General features: G+C 33.1%; 1 protein-coding gene, 1 long non-coding RNA gene and 3 other non-coding genes across 5 annotated transcripts; 4 read left to right on the forward strand and 1 right to left on the reverse strand.

Annotated features, from left to right (window-relative positions):
- The first annotated feature begins 20 nt into the window (after positions 1-20).
- On the forward strand, positions 21-3,602 carry LOC111614503 (SAC3 domain-containing protein 1-like). Its single transcript, XM_023355878.1, has 3 exons — positions 21-88; positions 3,308-3,370; positions 3,437-3,602. Exons 1-3 carry the CDS (start codon positions 30-32, stop codon positions 3,573-3,575), a joined length of 261 nt encoding a protein of 86 aa, XP_023211646.1. The 5' UTR covers positions 21-29; the 3' UTR covers positions 3,576-3,602.
- A 5,266-nt stretch (positions 3,603-8,868) lies between these two features.
- On the forward strand, positions 8,869-10,025 carry LOC111614504. Its single transcript, XR_002754944.1, has 3 exons — positions 8,869-9,091; positions 9,153-9,242; positions 9,571-10,025. It is a non-coding gene; the product is annotated as an uncharacterized LOC111614504 (long non-coding RNA).
- A 2,244-nt stretch (positions 10,026-12,269) lies between these two features.
- On the forward strand, positions 12,270-12,341 carry Trnaq-cug. The gene has a single exon. It is a non-coding gene; the product is annotated as a tRNA-Gln (tRNA).
- A 3,733-nt stretch (positions 12,342-16,074) lies between these two features.
- Trnaq-cug lies at positions 16,075-16,146 on the forward strand. The gene has a single exon. It is a non-coding gene; the product is annotated as a tRNA-Gln (tRNA).
- Positions 16,147-16,451: 305 nt separating this feature from the next.
- Positions 16,452-16,568, reverse strand: Trnal-caa. The gene is made up of 2 exons: positions 16,531-16,568; positions 16,452-16,497 (listed from the first exon to the last, which is right to left on the reverse strand). It is a non-coding gene; the product is annotated as a tRNA-Leu (tRNA).
- Positions 16,569-21,964: the final 5,396 nt, after the last annotated feature.

The raw sequence follows: 21,964 nt of genomic DNA on the forward strand, positions 1-21,964 counted from the left end.
TTAGTTGGCAACAGTCTCTCGATAGCAAAATGGCGGCACACACGAAAGGTAGTTGTATGGACATGTGTCCGACGAAAGAGAGACATTGGTAATTCTGTTATTATAAAATGCCTCTATTTGTTATTAATTATTGAATGAAAGGTAATGCCAAGTAGAGCTTTAATAAAAAGATACTGAGAATTTTATTTTAATCATTTATACAGCATATAAAATTCAGTACGTTAATTTAACATGCATAATCTTACTCTGAGTTTAGTTCAGCTCCATGGAGATGGCCAATTATAGTTTGTAAAATGTATGTAGGGTCCTATGTACGCTTTACAAGGCCTCATCTTGTTGCTCATTACTAATTTTTGTTTTTTATTTGTTTCTAAATAAATTGGGCCAGCAGCATCAAAAGAGTTTAAAGCAGCCCTAAGAGTGTGTATATAAGTTCGGGTATGTTTACTTTTTGCTAGCTTCCTAGCTTGGCAGACACCTAGTTTGATCTGATGTGATATGAGCAAGCTCATAAAAGTGTAGAGAGGATGAAAACAAAGTGGTGTCATATGGGTTAGTAGCAGCACAAATGTGAAAGAAGAAAGGCTATACTCAATGGTGTAGCCTTAAAAGATAAAAAAGATGGGTGAAGGAAGGAGAGAGAGTGATTTGAGGAAAAATTGGAAAGGTGGGATAGTTGGAGGTTTGAAAGTGGAAGGGTGAGGACATAAGCCGCAAGGGGGACTGTTGGATAAGACAAGGATAAACAATAGTTTACACATGCAGAACAATTTATATTTACAAGGAAGAAGTAGGCCCATAGAGTAAAACTGAGGAGTAGGACAGATGAAGCAACCTTGTTAAAAGTTAGCAAAGGAAGGGGTGGCACTGAGAAGAAGCAATAAGGACTTCTTTTTGGGGGTCCCTGTTGGTCAAGGAGATGAGCTGTTTGTTAGGTGCCACTTGGGCTGGTAGTGGTATAGTCCGTCAGTTTCAGGTGTCTCACGAAGGTCTTGAAATCTTGATAGATGATCTGGTCCTCTATAAAGATATATAGTTCTCAGGGCCAAAGATACCCTCGTTCCACAATAGCCTTACGAAGGTTTGCACGATGGCATAAATGAACCAGGCAGATGAAGATTAGATGCGTTGGATCTTTGTTCTCATTAGTATCACAGTGGCACAAACCATTCCCCTTCCTCAAGAACCTATAGAGGTAGGCTCTGAAGTTGCCGTGTGCTGTTAGTATTGGGTCATGACGTGATTGGTGATAAAATGACTTGCTGATCCTGCAAGAGATGCTGGGGATAAAGTTGCAAGTTAAAATGCTTTCTTCATTCCCCTCCATTTGGTGTCAACTGTGCTGAGGTGACAAAATCCCTCCTCATTCAATTTATTTGCAGATATCCTCCATAACTATAATGAATATTAATTAATTAAAGAAGGTTGTTATAAATTATTTGTCAAAAGTATAGTGCAGTATAACCTGAATATTGGTATACTGTGGTGATTCAGTTTCCTATTTCTTGTATAAAGAAATTAATTGTATTGTCCAAAAAGTTATAAAAATCAATGGAGTCAGAAATTTTCCCTTTTGTTTCCTTCTTACATAAAAAAAAAAAAAAAAAATTGAAGTTATATATTATCCAAAAAGTCAGAAGAGAAAGAAAAATATAATTTTTTCATATCTTACATTAATTGTATTGTCTTGGCTTGGGCCACTGAAAGCCACAGGGTTTCTCTATAATAAAAGATAGAAAATATTTAGCATATAGTGCACTTATAACAAGTTTACAATTTCTGAAATTTTCTGACTGGCAGTGCTAAATACTTCATGATCTTGGTTTATTCTTTTAACTATTTCATTCAAAATCCAAATTTTACTTACTAGCAACAACACTGGGGTGAACTGAAACAGTGGAATTAGCATCCAAAGTCACTTCTTTAGCATAATTTACATCTATAATGACATTCATCACATTCCTCTATTATCAGAATTGAATTGTATGGTATAAAATTATACACTATTAGGAATCTGTTTTTACTTACCTTCCATCATCTGATAATAAATGTCTTCACTCATATCCAGTTTTACATCTGTTCTGTCCGGTAAATTAATGATCATGTTGTACATGGGTGCAGTCATCTTTGAACTAAGTCCAAGTTTACTAATGTGCTTGGAGAATTTTTAATAATGATAGCAATGATGTCACAGGTGCATCATTGCTATCATTATTGTTAACAGTATTTTTTTCATTATTTAATTAGTCACAAATTTTTTAAAAATTTAATAAATTAAACTGGAAATCAAGGAAAACAAAACAATTCATTGTTAATCATAAAGGTGAAAAAAGACTTTGAAAATGTACTCTTAATAGCAAGAACATCAAAACTAGACAAATGTCAAATTTTTGTCTCTGTTAAATGTAAGAGAAAGATAACAGCAGAGACATGCTTTCCCTGAATAATAAGTGTCTGTTTAATGGCTGGTTCCTTAAAGAAGTGCTTAAAGCCATTGTAGATAATGGCTACAGAAAATCCATTTAGTGATTCCCATTGACTCTGTTTTGTAAATTATTCCCAGAAGTCTGTTTGAGAATCATATGAGAACAGCTGAACCAAGTTCTATGAAATTTTGTACATGTATTCAAGATAATCCAGGGAAGGACATTGGCTTTTAATTGGTCTTTTTGTTCTTTGAGTGAAATGCTTGCAGTACTAGACATATGACAATTGCCATTTTTACATGTCAGTGAGTCACTAGAATTTTCTTGATGTAAAATTATTGTTAGTTGGATCTACTATAAGTACTGTACATACTTTTCTTATATACATTTTACATTTTTGTATGTGTGTTTTTATACAAGTACATTAACTTTACTTAATATATTATTCTTTTCTCAAGCAAATCCAGATACTGTATCTAGTTATTTGCATTTTTAATCTGTTTGATTGTTTGATTTATTAATTGGGCGGTGACTTCAATTTATCGTGACATTATCCACAAGTGGATTAAATAAATAAATTAGCTCTATAGTTTCATAAATCAAGATAATTTCATAAATATTCAAACAAATAGTATGTATCACTTATTAGAAAGGCAGAACTAATAAAATGTATATTAATAAAATTACTTTTAGTATGTAGAATTCTGTAAATGTAAACCATTATATTGAATTTTATATATCACATGTATAAATTATAACAACTTACTGTATGATTGTTCTTAGTTTCATAAAGTATCATATGTTATATTACTGTATTTAAAATTTGCAATATTTATTACATTTCATTTTATTTATAATGAATAATTAAAATTAAATTTTAGGAGAGAAAAACAGGGTTTACTTCATCAGTTTGAAGTATGCAAAGGAACAGAACATTTACAAAGGTAATTATTAATTACATAACAACGTTTAAAATTAAAATAATATAATTAATAGCAAATAACTTTTAGGCCTAAAGCGGACAGTAAAAAAACAGTTAAAGAATTCAAAAGATCAGCAGCGGGTCAGAGGACACCGAAACCAGAAGACTTACGACCATTTCCTGTACTTTTGGTGACTGTTGATTATTTATTGGAAAAGTATGGATAAATATATATAATACATTGGGAGTGTTACTATAATGTAATTTCAATTAAAATGAGTTCTAGAAATTTTAAATTTTTATGTAATCTTTAAAATTGTATTTATTCTATTTTTTTATACTTTTTTCTGTTTTACCTGAAAATTATGATTATGGTTTATCATCAGAAGTACTTGTAAATATATTTGTTTTTTTTAATTCAATTTTTATCTTTTAACACCGTTAGATAGTATTTTACTTCTGTTTGATTTGTATCAGTGTATGCATAGATATATTGCATTTTATGTAATCAATGAAGAAACCTTTTGATACGTTTAATTGATCTTAATATGATTCTATTCAGAGATTTTCTACATAAATTTTATTATAAAATTATTTTTGTTTTTTCAGAATTNACTTATGATTTGCAATGGTGAAATTTATTATCATAATTTTATGCCTACTCTATTTCATCAAAATAAATTTGTATAAAAATCAAGCTTATATAGTTATATATTAAATTGTGATTGAATCAATCAAATACAGCAAAGTCATTACAAATATATCACATATTACTATTTAAATATTACATACTCCATTTTTCTGATGTTAAATTAGTTAACAAAAGCACAAATTATTTTTTTTATTTTTCAAATATTTGAAAATTACTTGAAAAATCAATGAAAGTACTTGAGTTTAAATCATTTTGTTTGCTCTTTTTTAATTTAACAGCTGAAAAATGAGTTATACAGTATAAAAATATGTACAGGATTTTATCTCAGAACAAAATAAACATAATTTAGATCAACTAATAAATCATTGATTCACTAAAATCATGTTCATTAAACAAGTTTGTTTCTGCTTATACTATCCTCCTATATCTTCCTAAGAGTGAATAATAAATACATTTAAAATACAAGCAGAAACTCCAGCTATACCTTAAAATATGACATCTTTCAAGTAATTCAGCATCTGCATAAATGTTAAAGGAGAACTGGAAGGGCCATCTCATTGTGCTAAGACTACAATATAGTTGCTTCAATGTAAAAAGCAAAGAAAAGAAACAAAAAATAAAGTAAATCTTGGTAACTCTTGGGGAGGAACAATGGGTTCCTCCTGAGATTTACTTTATTCTTTATTAATTTTACATTATACAATAAACTGAATTTATATACAGTATTACCCAATTTATGAACATTTCTGAAACTCTCTTGTAAATTCAAATCTCATAAAAAGAAGCAAGATTATCCATTATTTCTCATTGTCAAAATTTGTCCCTTATTCCAACATAATCTGGTCATTAAAGTTCTACAAAACATCTATTTACCTATCAACCAATAATTCTAAATAAACATAAAATAAAACTGTTGATTAAGTCATTCATCAACATAAGAGGAACTAATATGAAATGAGAGAAGCAAATACATAAATTATCAGATGTTTCTTTACTTAATGGTAAGATAAAAAGTTAATTAAAACAATAAACAAGCACAAAACTTAATAACTAGTAAAAGAAAAAAATAAAATTGTGATCAATTACGGAAGGATTCGTAATGTAAATGTGAAAGTTCACTAAACTGCATAATGACATTAGAGCAAATGATACTATTTCTAATAAATTAATACACATTAAAAATGATGCAGGAAAAAAAAAAATGGAAACAAATATACAAGCTTTACAAATCAGAATATATGGGAATTTCAATCTCACAACACTAATTAGAATATTTTATTGTTGTAAACATTGGTCAAAACTCATATTAGATCTTGTGTCATGATAAAATAAAGGCAGCTAGCTCATTATGAGGATTAAAATTTCTCAAGAACACTGTGCCAAATTCATTAAAACATAATTTAAAATCAGATAAATACTTTTTAATATAATACAATTAGAAAAATAAAGCAAATATGAACTATAGCTAACTTCAGTACAAAATAACTTTATTCATTTCTCAAGTTGAAAAAAGGCAATGTAGTAAAGAAATTACTGAGGAACTGGAGAAAAAATGTCAAGATGAAAATCATTCCCATCTTAAATTACACCAGCAAGTTACTTAGTGAACAAGAACATTTTCGACAGTTGATGGATCTTCATCAGTTGTCAAGTAAATAAAAGTTGTATAAGGCATGAACACAATTCACTTCAGCAAAATGCTACATTGTTTGATCAAACAAAATGCTTAATTAAAAAATTCATTTTAAAATATGTAATAAATATAAATGTTGCTAAAAATGAATTACTTAAATGCTCTAAACAAAACAAAAATAAAGATTTACAGTATTTTTCATTATTGTCATTTATTCAAAATCCTAATAATACATATTCATATTAGAACTAATCATCTATATGCATAAAATTTTTAAAAATATTTTAGTAATTACTGTAATTAAATTGTCTGTATAATACAATAAACAAAAGATAATCAACTTTGAAAAATTTTATTTATTTATATTCGAAATATTGTTTCATTGATTTTACTCATTTAATAATTTAAAAATGATATTGCTTTTACTGTATGTTTTATTGCATTCAATTTAAATTGCAAGTTTGTTTCCAAACTATAATGTAATATATTTGACATATATTTTCTAACTTTTTTTAACTGTTTAAAACATTCAAATAAGATATAACACATCATTTTTCAATATTTTTTGATATTATGAATCTACTATCTAGTAAAATTAACTACTGTACTCTAAAAATTGGAAGAACTCATGTAAATGAAGACCAGTACCTGAAATCAACACAAATTAACTTAAAATAGTAAATTTTAATTAAATTTCTTATGACTGCTGTTATATATATATTGTAAAGTCTTTGTAAATCCGCACTTAAAATGTAAATTTTAATATTGGCGGTAGACTATCACACAGCTTTAGCCAATGATTTCACTTTATTCTATTACTATAGATGCATTTNGCGACATGTCCGAACATGTAAGCCGAACAATAGTGTGGGGGGAGTGAGTAATCGAGAGTTGCGTGGCGTTCAAACAAAAGACGAATCGACGAGATTTGAAAATCGCGTAACTCCGGGTTCGCGTAAGTCGGGGTATTACTGTAATGAACAACATTATGTGCAGGAAATAGCATTCCTCTATCAAATATTGTATCAAAATGTAAATTTATATAAGTAATAATAATTATAAAATATGATCTAAATTACAGCTGAATTTTTCTTATTCAATGTATTTAAGCAATCTTGTACGGCTGCTGTTCCTGATAAAAAAAAAAACAAAAATCATCAACTAGAAGAAAATAATTTTCTATATTCTTCTAAGCAAATAATCATTTATTATAACATTTAGAAATGGAGTTAAACGATATGGCCTCTGAACGGCTCTATTATAAAACGTAAATTACAGTACATGCGCAGAGAATATTATGTTGCTGCATTCTGTAAATAAAAATCATTGAAAATATGATTCTATTAAACAATTACTTTGTGCTATAATACTTAATTATATGTTAAAGTTTATAACCAGACTACTTATTTACATTCAACATAAATTAATGTTTCCCGTGAAAAACAAATTATTACCCGATATAAGTCCTTCGATAAAGTAATCAAATATAATCAAAGTAAAGTATCCTTCAGCAAATATTTGAAAAGAAAAACAAATAACTTCAAATATAATCCAATCTAACAATTGGATTATATTTGAAAATTCCATCAGGAAATTAACTTTTAATTTGAGATAATATTCCTATAAAACAATTCACTTAATAAACAATTCACGCATATCTAATTTACCAATAAATATCATTTATCTCTAGAAACAAATGTTTAATAATAATAAAAACAGAATATAACTAAATGAATAGATACATGGAAACATTCGGTTTCACAAAGACTGAAAAAAAAATGAGATCATTAATTAATAATGTCCGACAGAAGTACTTCATATATCTTTTCATTGTTTAAGTCCTTTATAAAACAATCCTTACAGTTTTAGCGTAATGTTCGAAAGCTACATAGACAAAGTAGTTTCTATATTGAATGGAGAAATTATTCATCATGAATATTACAGCGCATTTATTTGAATTTCTACGATACATCAGTGAAGTTGAAAAACGAACTCGACACGCATACAATGTCTCTTAAACGTTAGAAATAACCGTTTAAAATTTAAATATACTTTATATAATAATGAACATAATATATAATTATATAATAATTGAACATAAGTTAAAGATTTGCAATTCTATTACTTTTCCATTGAGTTATATGGGTAAATAGAATTATTAAGATGAAAAACCATATAAATATGTCATACATGACTATGGAATGTCTTAAATTATCAGGAGAAGCAATATAATAATTCCTAAGTGATTTCATAAGAAATAACTATAAAATCAATGTTCACGATTTTATATAACTAATACATTATATATCGTCAACTGGATATAACCACGTGGCACTTCTTTAGTAAGCGAGCACTTACAATCTCCATACCAGACACAAATTATTAGGTTAAATGGCTGTTAGTTGCGTTTATTGTATGATATGCCCAATATTTAATCTCTCTGCACTTTACGGCAATATATTCTATACGCGTTGCAAACACCAAGAGCTTAGCGAGAAACAGAAGAAATGGTTGTCCGTTTACGGAAAATTGGTACGTTTAATGCCTATTATACAAGTGATTGCGTTAACAGTGCAGAGATTTGCAACAGCCGACGATCCATGGTTCTGTAGTCCCGCAGTAACACTGACAGGAAGCGGTTTAAATAAGCCTTTCCTTCTGAGCATGGTTTATCTCGCAAGCTTTGGCATAATTTTATTGCATCATACTGGCGCAAAATATAAATTGTCTTTCGACTTAAGAATTTCAGGGTATGACGGAGAAAAAGAAAAAATGAATAAATGGCAGATAGGAATATCTTATTTGTTTGGGTCTTCGTACGTTTGTATATTAATCGGTTCAGTCGCATTTTCATTTTACGTATTTAAGGCAGTAAATGAGAGATCAACATGGAAACGGGCTCTTTTCTGTTCCGTTTGTACTCATTTCATTTTGATTTCGGAATTTGAATTTTTAATGTGGTTTATTGCTACATTCATATTATTGGGCGTAATGCTATACGAAAGATTCAACGCATTATCGCAACGGTTGAGTTTAGTTGTAACCCAAAATCCAAAATATGAAATTAACGATATAATGCGAAAACACTGGGAGTTGTGCGAATTAATTGAACAAATAAACGATAAATGGGGTAATAGTTTCTTTATTATTTACGGAATTGGCGCTTATATTATAAACTTTGCTGTCTATAACACAATATTCACTACATCAGCTACATACGTACGAACTTTTCTTCTACTTTGTTCCATTCTCGGCATATGTTTGGTGGTAGGAATTTCATTTGTGGTATCTCGTATCTTTGTATCGGTAGGTTCGAAATAAAATATTAATTTTACTTAATTATAAAGTAATTATTATTTCTTAAATTTATTTCTAATTGTCGACAACAGGCTTATGATTCTTTTCAAGAAATTAGAAAGTTTAACTTAATTCCTCTTCCGTTGGAAGTCAATCTAAAGGTAACTTTTTAAAAATTTTTAAATTAAAAAACTGAATTTTTACTTTTAAAATTATTCATAGGTATTGAACTTTATGAAAAAATTTCGCGAAAATGAAATTGGAATTTGTTGTGGAGGTTATTTTATTCTTTCTACAAATTTTCCCATTCAGGTAATTTTATATGATTAAAATAATTGATTATATGATATAGCACATTTAAGATACGTGATTTCACTGTTATTTTTTCCCAGAGGATTTAGGAATAAAATTTGAACTTAAACAATTTATTAAAAATAAGTGAATAAATAAGTATTTTATTAAAAAACGATACTTTATGGTGCGTTTTACTCATTCTGATTGTACTTTTTACATCATCCTCCCAGAGAATCTCTAGCAAAATCATATGCCATTGATTATATAAAATTTTTATAACTTTAATAAATAATTTATGAAGTAATTTTTAAAAATTTAAATGTAATAAAACATTTTTATTTTATAGATGTATGAATCGCTGTATAGTGTTTTCAACATATTACTTAAGTTACGAGATATCTTCGAAGGAATCGACAAATCTTGTAAACCAGCTACTAAATCATTACTTGTTAATTCCACAAATAACTTCAATATATAGTTTAAAACTATAAAATATACAAATTGTTTAAACAATTATTCTAGAAAAGAGTCATATAACTAGATTACAACACTGTTACCTTTATAGCAATAATAGGAACATTTTCTTTCTGTAACACAGTGCACTTATATCTGTTATATTGATTTCATGTGTCAATTGTTTTTATAGATTACTTAAATGACTTATTAACATCAGGCAACAATTCATCAAAAGTATTATCATGCTACAATTTTGTTCCTCACGATAACGCCTCAAACGCAATAGTATACACTAACATTCAGTCTAATGACTCAACCCATACAGTGCAAGATAAATTTTGTAGTACACGAATTATTAATTTTTTAATTCATTGCTATCAAATATAATAATAATTAAATTACTATAATTAGAGAAATTTGTTTATAAAGTTTTTCCATCATGTTTATTGTAATTTAAAAAATAAAAATATTTTTAAAAAAATTACGTAAATTCTTTGCAAACATAGTAAACGAAACTGCGAATAAACTGGAATTATTCAAAATAATTGAAGTTTAAACTAATTATAATGGTACGAATTTCATGGGGGAGCCAGCCCATATTAATTGTCTAGTCTTTGGTTTTATATGCATTTCTTTGTTATGCTTATGTTAAAGTTAAAATATTTATCCAAGTTTCACAGTGTACGGTAAAACCTGTGCAAAACGTGCTAAGTAAAAACAATTCTACATTACCGATCGCAGATAAACAGAATTCAAGATGTTGCAAAGTTCTGACACACTCATCATTACAGTTTCGAATCAAAAGAATGTCTTCAGAGCGCAAACATACGTCACACTAAAATAAATATTTTCAATCGACCGAAGATAAAAAAGGGAACGTTTGTGTCAGTAGTGGGATTCGAACCTACGCCCACTATCATAGACGCTTCTGCATTTAGATGAAAGGTCTCCATTGAGTCTGGCGCCTCAGATCTCTTGACCATCCTGATGTGACTCAGCATCCGCGATGGCTGCCTAATCTATGGCGCAAGATATTTCCATGCGACGTTTATGCAGGCTTTACGATGGGCCAACGTCTAAATCCCTAACACAAGATTTAATCGCAGTTGCGAATCGACGTTGTTGTCCGGGTCGAGAGATTTTCTTTGGTTTTATTACGACAAAACAAACACTGACGTTTTCAGAGAAAGGCAAATTACTGCATCCACAACCATTGCGCAAAATGTTTACATCGGGAAATTTCAGATCGAAAGTAGCAATTCCGAACGAGTTATCAAAAATTTTCCACGTCGCTTCCAATAAGAAAATGTTTGTATTCGTTTTTGATAGCAATACGTTAGTCTCAGTGTAGATGAATTCGCCGTTTTCGAAGAAGCTTACACATTCCATACTACGTCTGTCAGTGAAACGAATACTTTTGTGTCTGTCCTGTCGCATTTCAACCGTCGGAATGAAAACAATAAATTAACCATCCGCCTTCGGACCTTAATTCGCCTTTAATTGCGCGACGTGTTGCGGTACAAGTTACACATTCATCTCTAACTCTTTCGAAAGATTTTAGTGAATATCCGGTCGCGTTTCTTTATGCAGCGCTGTTCGATCGCTACACAGCAAAGCGTTTCTAAATGAAGCGCTATAATGTAGCGAACCTTCTTAAGAGTTTGATAAAAACAACTTTTACTTCCTCTACGTCTGTAATGCAAAATGGACACTTGGGTATACAATACGATGTTATGCTCTGAAAATAAAAAAGTCGAAATGACTGTTGATAAAAATATTATGGAAAATTAAAAAGGATTAAAGTTTATAAAATGACTGTGAAAGTTATCTAAAGAATAAGAAAATACTATATCTTAAATATAATTATCTATTTCCTATTTCATTTCTTTGCTCACATTTTCGTAAAGAGAAATGCTCGATTCTTTATATCTCTTTATTTAAATATTGCAGTTCTTTAACTAAAGCACTACGTTCGGCTGTATCTGGAATTAAAGAATAAATTACGGCATCCATTTTCAGTTCGAGCGTAAAGCGTTTCTAAACTATAATGCAGCGACGTGTAGCGATAGCGGCTCGTGATGTCATTTTCGCTACACTCTCGCTCCATAAAGAAACGTGGCCTCCGTGACCCCAACAAAATACGTTTGTCTCGGGCATTGTTGTCGGCTGTCGAACATCTCGTAGCAAACGATTCGACAAGAATTATCGAAGCTATGATTTTGCATTGCTACGTGAGATCACTGAACTCCGAAAACTATATCCAACATGCGCAAGTAACATATTCAAAAAAAATTCTAGCACAACACTCAAGCAGATTTAAAACGCGTTTTAAGGCGTCATAATCGAATATTCGATTCCGATTAGATTCGTTAATTATTTTCGGGCTCGAATTGACGCACGATGTCTTTCTCTCTGGAAATCGCGGCGCTCGCGAGAGATATTTGGCTACAGCTTCGCTATTTAACGAGAAATTGTAGACAGAGAGATTTCCATTATCGGCAACAACAGATGCGGCGATATCTTTACGCGATAGTCGATAAGGCAATCTGCAATGCATTAAGGTGATATAGTATACGAGGGTTTGGGTGAGGTCCCATGGTGTAATGGTTAGCACTCTGGACTCTGAATCCAGTGATCCGAGTTCAAATCTCGGTGGGACTTTTTTTTCTTGTCCCCTGTCATCGTTTATGCAATTGAAGGCGACAGCGACTGTAGAATTCAGAAACTTCTTTTGCTTTAAATTTAGAACAGGAACTGTGCTACGCCACACACGTGTGTGAAAGTAGAATTTTGCAACATTTCGATAAGTTTATTCTACTTTTGCGATGACCTCAAAACGGAATTCAACATGTTGCAAAGTTCTGACCAACTAATATTAGAGTTTCGAATCAAAAGAATTACAAAATGTCTTACAGGCGCTTATGTCACACTGAAATAGACATTTTTAATCAATAGCAAATAAGGAAAGTACGTGTCAAGAGCGGGATCGAACCCACGCCCACCATCGTGGACCAGAATGCAAGCTCCCGCATTTACAGGAAGGGACTACCTTGAGTCTGGCAGTTCAGACCACTCGGCAATTCTGACGTTATTCTAGGATTACGATTGATGTCTAATCAATGGTAAATGTTCATTTCTCGTTATGTTCAAATAGATTTGTGAGAATCAGAAATTTCGTGTTATAAACTTTAATATTTTATAAATTTTAATTAAACTTTAATTAAATGCAACTCTATAAAGACGGAACGAGTTATTAAAAAATTAAAAGAGAAGAGGGAAAAATAAAATCTGGTTAAACCTCGATTCCCACGAGTTGGGTTCCTTGTTGAGATGAGTACATCTCTGTGTCACCCGACACCTCATTGTTCCAAGGAGATCGTCATCCCTGACGAAATCGGGGAAAGGCCCGAAAAGAGGACTTCATATAAAAAGGACCGGCCCGATGCGTAAGATCGGAGAAGTTATTTTTTGATTGTGTGTGTGTGTGCGCGAGATGTTTACCTCCCGCCTTCGAAAGACTGTTCCTGTTCGTCAACCAACACCTCCTCCTCGCCTACCGAACTCGAAGATATCAACAATTCACCTACTCAACTTAAAAGAGAACTGTTCGGGAAAGAAAATGGATTTGGGACTTTATTGCTGTTATTCGATCAACAGTATAATATAAGGTATTTATCCTGTCCGCGCATTATTGTACGCTCTCTCTCTCTCTGCGTAAACTAATCGCGAATTCGATTGTAACTAGAGAACGGAAATGAGAAGAGATCAATAACTGAACGCGATTCACGTAGCTTATGTTTAGCAATATACTAACTTGTAATCTTAATTCCTGATGTAAACCTAATTTAGATTTAATATAAATAAACGATTATTTATGTTTAAAGCGTCTTTGAGTGTAGTTTCTTCCGTTCCTCTCTCCGTTCACTCCACTCCGGGTCCTCATACGTAACCTCATACGTAACCGCTTGCCCGAACTTGTGGTCTCTGTATCGACCTAAGTATACAGTAGTGTCATCCTGACGTGGTATCGAAGAGATACCGACCCAACGGTCACAGTTTTATGATATTACACAATGGCAGATGAGGTCGCATGACATCAGAAAAATCCTCAAATAATATTCAAATTTAATTATAAATTAGTTCAAAAATAAAATGTGCACATATATAATACTGTATTTAAACAAATCACGTAATCAATCAATATAAATTTAAAAAGTTTTATTAAGTTAAAGTTTATATACACATTTAATTGTTCAACATAATTATAATTGTGGCTTAGACATATACCAACTGAGATATTTGCCTTTTGTTTTTATTCGGGTGTCCAGTGTTGACACGCACGTTGCTGGCGAAAATCAATTATTTTCTGGTCAGAATTTCATCCTCAGTTGAGAGGTTTCAAACGACCGAAGACGGTGCTAAGTTGTCACCGTCGACTTTAATTAACTGAAGTGGAAGAACACGTTCCTCGTAAGCGATGACGAAGGACATGCATCATTCCGAGAACCGTCAGCAGGAAAGGGAAGACGCCAAGCCACCACAAAAAGTCACATCCGATGAATGAAGTTGTGTCCGGTCATTAGGTCATAGCCAGGTAAAAGTCCATATCCGGGTAAAAAAAGTCACAGTCGGGGAAAAGTCACATCCGGTGAGAAGACCTCGCTGATTTATTTCTTCCAGAAGAAGAAGATCTTCTTCCACCAAGGCTTCTTTTTCCTCTTTTTCAGAATCGATTTACACTCCTCTTGCAGTCCTTGCTCGCATGCCTGTCTCTGCACCGACCATTCCGGAACTTCTGGATATGCGAGGCTTGCCGATTGGGGAGAAAGTGTCGCGACAGTCGAGCGGTCAGCACTGTCGTGTGGGAGTGGAAAAACTTACTGAGACAGGTCCTCCATCGCAAACTATTTATTAAATTTATAAATTTCGCTTACAACTAGTTTTACTTCGGCGTAAGGCCTATCCACAGAGTGAATCAGTTCGTAAATAAAGTTCTATCTTTTTTTACGATCTTCTCTTCTTTTGGTGAAGATGATGATGAAAATGTAGGCTCCGGGGCGCACAGCACAACTTGAAGGGGTGGTTCTCGCAGTAGATTACCCTTGGCGAAACTTGCAGGGACAGGATGGAGAAAACTTCTTTCGGGACGACGACCAAGTTCCCGTTGTTTAACCGCAGGAAAAATCCAGAAGCGGAGCACACCGAACTTAGAACCAAGAACTACGAACCAAGAACGTCATCCGATTTTTGCGCGGTTTTTATAAGTTTTTTTGGGGTCTCAGATCGAACATTCCGATAGGTCGATGTCGTACTGCCCCCGTTCTCTAATTGGTCTCCCCTCCTCGTTACGGATTGTAACGGGATCGGAGCCCAGATCGCGGGGTGAGTCCCCCGACTGACAATTTGATTCCTATCGAAGATGTTCGATCTAAGTACTCAAATTCATCTATTGTTTCTTTCTGAGAAATTCGTTTTTTCTCAGAAATTTCTACAGATATGACTATATATGGACATAATATATTCACCTTAAGTTAGACGGTTTCTTTTTACTATATATTATTATAATTATAAAATTTTTTTTCATACGAAATTAAAACATTATCTTGCACGAATTTCGACCTACTTCCTGAACCTCACAGATATCTCTGTTCCAGGTAATCGATGACAGACGACGTGCTCTCGTCGGGAATGATGACAATGACCCGTTTCTTGTCGAATTCAGCAGATTTCTCGTTCGCACCCTCCAGCACTTCTTTCGGGCACACGCGAATCACTCGAACTGAAGAGGAAGACGATCCTGAAGTCGAGGAGCTATCCTCTGGACTCTTTCCTCCAGATATATTCCATTTCTTTAGCGCTCTAAAGTTATCCATCCTGNCACCTTTCTTCGCGTTAACTAATTTGATGGGCGTCGTTTAACGATTCGGCTGAAATTCGTTAAGTATTTTCGATCGCACGCTGTCTTTCGTTGTGGAAATCGCGACGTTCTCCAACTGACACTTGCATTGCACGATTTGGTGCAATGCAAGTGTCAGTATTGTGCCTCTGTGGTGCGAGCGCCGTGACCGCTTCCGATAAAAACACGCTTGAAACGAATTAGTGATTCGATTATTTAGACACCGATCACGGACAGCCATCGACAATTTACGATCCGTTTGCTTTCCACACGACGAAACGAAACACGTTTCTTAAATTCTTTTTCACCATGTCCGCCGACCTCAACCGTCATTCTGTTCGCGACAGATTTGTGGCAACAGCTTCGCTTTTTAACGAGAAAGTGTAGACGGAGAGACTTCCATTATCGGCAACAACAGATGCGGCGATATCTTTACGCGATAGTCGATAAGGCAATCTGCAATGCATTAAGGTGATATGCGGCAGGCGGATCTGGCGAGGTCCCATGGTGTAATGGTTAGCACTCTGGACTCTGAATCCAGTGATCCGAGTTCAAATCTCGGTGGGGCCTTTTTTTTCTTGGCCCTGTCATCGTTCACGCAATTGAAGGCGACAGCGACAGTAGAATTCACAAACTTCTTTTGCTTTGAATTTAGAACAGAAACTGTGCTTCACGCAAGTGCAGAGTTTCTGCTCGACGCTTTGCAACGTTTCCATATGTTTATTCTACTTCAGCGACGGTTTCAAAACGGAATTCAACATGTTGCAAAGTTGTGACCCAATTAGCATTATAGTTTCGAATCACAAAATGTCTTCCGGGCGCTTACGTCACACTAAAATAGACATTTTCAATCAACCGCTCATAACAAAAGTTCGTGTCAGGAGTGGGATTCGAACCCACGCCCACTATCGTGGACCAGAATGCACGCTCCCGAATTATACAGGAAAGGTCTACCTTGAGTCTGGCGCCTTAGACCGCTCGGCCATCCTGACGTTATTCTGCGATTACGATTGATGCCTAAACAATGGATAATGTTCATTTCTCGTTATGTTCAAGCAGTTTTATGACAGGCCGACGTTTAACTAACTAAACGACGAATCAATTGCAATTGTTTAGTTTACGGAATCTCGAAGAAGTTATGACATGTTTTGTCTCTTACAAGAAATGAAATTTCCCCCGACTCAGTGATGACGTCGACGTTAAATTACGAGTCGTTTTTCCATTTTGACACCAGAGAATTGGAATTAGAGACGGGAGGTCCCGATTGGCGTACTTCTAATGCAAGACAGAAGTCACTTTATTTCAATTCGAAACTCTTTTCTCGAAAGGAGTTAAATAGAGGACAGGCCCGAATCTATTGCTAACAGGAAAAGTACGATGTACAGGGGCGAGGCAGTACATTACTAATTTTAGATTGAGAGCATATATTTTAAATTAAATAAATTTAGGATATGGTGAAAAATTGCTTGGTGTATGTGTAAATTTACATCTTTATTTTCAGTTGTTAAATATTATAAAGATTTGAGAACTTAGGAACAATTTTAAAAAGTTGTTAAAAATTGCGTTTTTTTTTCTTTCTTTGTTGATTGTTTGTGTTTTATATATGTATTTTTTACAGTTGGAAAAGGCCAATGGCCATAGTGTCGTTTACTTTACATATATATATGAAAGTCACATGACTTATCAATAACCAACTTTTAAGATACTTTTAAGTACCTTAAATTAAGACAATATTACAAAAATTAAATGAAAATTTAATAACATAAACACGATAGAAAATGGTCGTTTTAATTACAAGAAAAATTCTAATAACAAATGAATATAAAGTTGTAATTGAATAATAAACGAAAACGTTAAAATTCAATTATTATGTATTAAATATATTATAATAATAACAGTTCTATGCTTCATAAGAGTTCTGTTGATTGTCATTAAAACTAATGAAAATATTCTAGAAGAAATTAATGACGAATAAACTCATTTATTCTAATTCATTAAAGGTCAGATTAATTATAATAATGCCATATGGGATGTAATGTGTACGCATTTGTAATATACACAAAACGACAGAATTTATTATTCAATTGGATTGACGAAAATTAACAATGAAAAGATTGAATGCACTTTTCCAAAATTAGTCAAAGGTTCGATTCTTCTCTTTGAAGAAACCACACAACGGTTGTTATCGAAATATTCGTGATTTAGTGCCTAACAATGTTAAAAAATACCTAAATCTAGAAAGATCAGGGACTAAACTTACGCAAAAAAATCGGAAAAACTACAGCAAAACTCCGAAAATACTCGAAACAATCGCATTCGAACAAAGCAACAGACAATTGTCGAAATTCTATTGTTGCGTGGCGACTCAGTTTAGTGCTAAAAATTTCGATTTCGGGGTTTTTGAGTCTGTCTTTGTGTAGAAACGGACCATTCTGCTTTTGTCTGTAGTCTTTCACTCACGCCCGCAGAGACGAGGTGTAATCCATTTTGTTAGAGTTAGGATGTTCGAAGACGCTCATAAACTAAGTGGATTCGACTTAAATTGAGCAATGGTAGAATCTTCTGAAACTGTTGTTTCTATATTGCTGTTGCGCTGCAATTTGAACTCATTGTAGATCTATAGATGCCCACTGTCTGGTCTTTCTTAATCTCGAGAACGCAGTTAGTTAGATGAAAGTCGAGATCAGATGTGATAAGATTAGGAGTATATATGAACTTTCGATGCAAGGCGGAAGTCACGTTATTTTCATTCAAAACATTTTTCCTGAAAGGAGTTAAATAGATGACACGCACGACTCTTTTGCCGACAGGAAAAGTATGATATACAGGGGCGAGACACTACAGTAGTAATTTGAGGTGGACGGCATATATTTTAAATTAAATAAAGCATCTCAATAGGGAGAGTTTCCCATCAAAATTCTTTCTGGAAGATACTCCTCTTAGCTGATCGTCCACATATTCCATCAAACCTCTCTTGAGCTGGCCGAACCCAGAATGCATATCATTAAAACAGGCTCTTTCACTGCTGACAAGGGAAATGAGGTAAAAATTTAAAGAAGAAATCTTGCGAGATATAAAATATTAAAATACAGATATTTAAGCAATTCATTGTAATTTTTATTGATGAGTAACTTTATCGATTAATAATCGATATTACTGCCTGTAATGAAATACTATACAAGATTATAACATTTATATCGATTAAAGACTTTATAATATCGGACAGTTTTGGTTATTATTATAAACTTGTTCACTTAAATTATTTTTTAATTTTTTAATTTTGACATTTATGTTACATTATATTAAAGAATTTACGGCTATTCCCAATAGGCCTACTTGGGTAATTTGTAAAATAGATTATATTCCATAATTTATAAATTAAAACACTTCAGAGGCAGTATTAATTGTTTATATATTATTTAAAACTTTAGATTATCAGGATTAAATAAAAGCTTTGAAATTGCTTTTTCAAGCTTTTATTTATATATTATTGCAAAAAATAGTTTAAAATCTGCTAATCATAAGAACCCCTTCTTATTAACTTCACATCTGCTCTAGTCAGGAATTTTGAGAACTCAGGGGTCACGAAGAGGAAAAACTAGCTTGGTTTGCGGATAGAAGAAAGTTTTTATTTTTCACCCTGGATGTGTATGGAACGGATGTTAAATTTATCTGCTTTTGTGGTCACTTTTATTTTTAGTTATATTATTGTATTCGTAACTGTCGGTGATACTACAATTTGGCGCATTTGAAAGATTTTCAGTATTCATGCTTTTCAAGCTCTTGCTCTTTAGGTGATCGAAGACTTTTAGGTTATCTATCGACATCAACTGGAAGGGAAAGACGATTAGATGGAAGTCGACCAAGAGTTCTAAGGAATCTAAAATCATTTTGCAATTTCCTCCTCGTCGGTTTTTCAGATTGCTATCCGGACGATGATGAATCATCGGACACTATTTTATTATCGGAGACAGAAAGTGAGTTCTATCTTAATAAATCTTTGATACTACCGGCCGCCTCGAACAGTTCGCCTGGCCCGAAGTCGGATGTGTAGCTACAAATGGTTTAGTTTCAAAAGTATAGAACCAACAGATCTGTGACAACCGTTTCGTTTCTTAACAAGAAAGTGTAGACGGAAAACTTTTTATTATCGGCAACAACAGATGCGGCGATATCTTTACGCGATAATTGACAAAGTAACCTGCAGTGCAGTAAAATGATACGCGACACGGTAGTCAGCATTAGGTCCCATGGTGTAATGGTTAGTACTCTGAATCCTATGATCCGAGTTCAAATCGCTGTATAGCCTTTTTTTTCTCCTTCGTTCTAGTCATCATTGGTTCAATTGATGAAGGCGACGACGACAGTAGAATTCAGAAATTTTTTTTTTGCTTTGAATTTAGAACAGAAACACTGCTTTGTGTACAACGCAGTGTTTCTGTTCGACACTTCGAAAAGTTTCATAAACTTTATTCTACTTTTGCGATCGCCAATAAACAGAATTCAAGATGTTGCGTACTTCTGACACATTCATAATTTGGTATTCCTTTTCTATATTTTGATTTGTAATGACATAGAACGTAGCTTAAACCAATTAATGGAAACTATTTCTATAACCTCGGATGTTTCAAACATATTCTTAACAGTATCAATTGAATACTACAAGATAATTCAAATTGTTCATATTATCGATGACATCTATTATTCATTCTTACTACAGTGGACATTTTACATAGGAAATAACATTATATTTACATTTTATGACATAAACGAATGGCTTTCGTTTAAATCATAATTACTTTAACAGTAACCTTTTTCCCGTTTCTACTGTTTTTTGATATTTGCTCGTCTTCTTCTAGAATAACCGAAGCGGCCAAAAAACATCGGAAAAGATATATATATATATATAAAGTCTCTTTGTTGCAAAGATAAATCTATTTATATGTTGTCATTTATATTTTCGATCAAATGATTTTGAATGAAAATTAACAACGACAAGAGTAAATCTGTGTCCCAAAATAAGCGGAAAGACTCCATTCATCGTCTCTGTGAAGAAAGCGCGCAACGACCGATCAATTGTCATGCAAATAGCGATTCGTCCGAAAATCGTGGACACTAATTGTGATATTCGGCTTAACAATATTCAAAAATACCTAAATATAAAAAAATCGTAGTCTAAACTTACCGATAAAATTGCACCAATGAAGAAAAACTCAAAGAAACACTTGAAATAAATAATTTTCAATCTCACGAACTGAAAAACCAACCGTTCGCAATAACAATCAACGACCGCTCGCAACAATAAAACTCTGGCAATTTGTTAGTACACAGAGTTTTATTGTTGCGTTGCCACGAAATTTAATATTAAAAGTTTGGCCGAATTGCGTGATTTTACTTGCATATACTCGTACAGTACATTAATTTTAACGTCAATATGTATGCAAAAACCTTGTATTCTCGTATAAAGATGAAAAGAAATTTCGATCTTATCATGACCCTTACAACCAAGAAGGACAAAAAGCGATATTCGAGGCGCGGAATGGGTACAAATATGCATAAGTGATGCTGTGCAGGCGATTTGTCTTGGACAGCGGCCATACCACGCTGAAAATACCGGCTCTCGTCCGATCACCGAAGTCAAAGAGCGTCAGGACTGTCATTTCATCAGCCCAGCTGGATAGATTCTGGGAGTCTTCATTGCTAATATCAAAATGTTCACACTTCATATCCAAGGAGCGTTAGAGCGTTCAGTATTTAGGACGGAGACGACCTGGGAATAGCGGGAGTTGCTGTCACTATTCTTTTTCTTCCTATCTCTTTTTCTTTCGTCTAATAAAATTTATCACTTCGCGCAGTAATTTTTTTAAATACATTATGTCAAGCAAACATTTCTTTTCTATAACCTTTAGCTTCCTGTACATTGCTTTAAAAATTCTCGGTAAGTATCAATTAAAAAGGCACACTGGGCATTTAAATGCGTTTATTACGTGTAAAAGAACATACTTCAGCTATCATCAAAATTAAGCAATAGTCTATTATATATATTTTTTTATTTACTAAAAATACAAGTCGTTAAATGCGGAATAATAATGTGGATTTAGAATTAAATAGAATTTGTATATACTAAGCAGATAAGGGGAGAGCGACGGTAATACTGTCATGGCGAAAATTTCGGTTTGCAGTAAATTTCAGGCTGCAATCTTTTAATAAACTCGTTTTTGCGATTCAAGCGATAAATGCAAGGGATAGAACCTCCGCCAAGTTTTATCTATCCACCCGCAAGTTTCGCCAGCACCTCACTGATAACGAGAAAGGCTTAAGTTTAAAATTTGAGCTCACTAGACTCAGTGGTGTTCTTTCTCTAGGAGCATCTGCACCACCAAATGAA

This window comes from Centruroides sculpturatus, unplaced genomic scaffold (assembly GCF_000671375.1).
Source record: "Centruroides sculpturatus isolate CEXI.00-Female unplaced genomic scaffold, Cexi_2.0 scaffold2158, whole genome shotgun sequence".
Lineage (NCBI taxonomy): Eukaryota > Metazoa > Arthropoda > Arachnida > Scorpiones > Buthidae > Centruroides > Centruroides sculpturatus.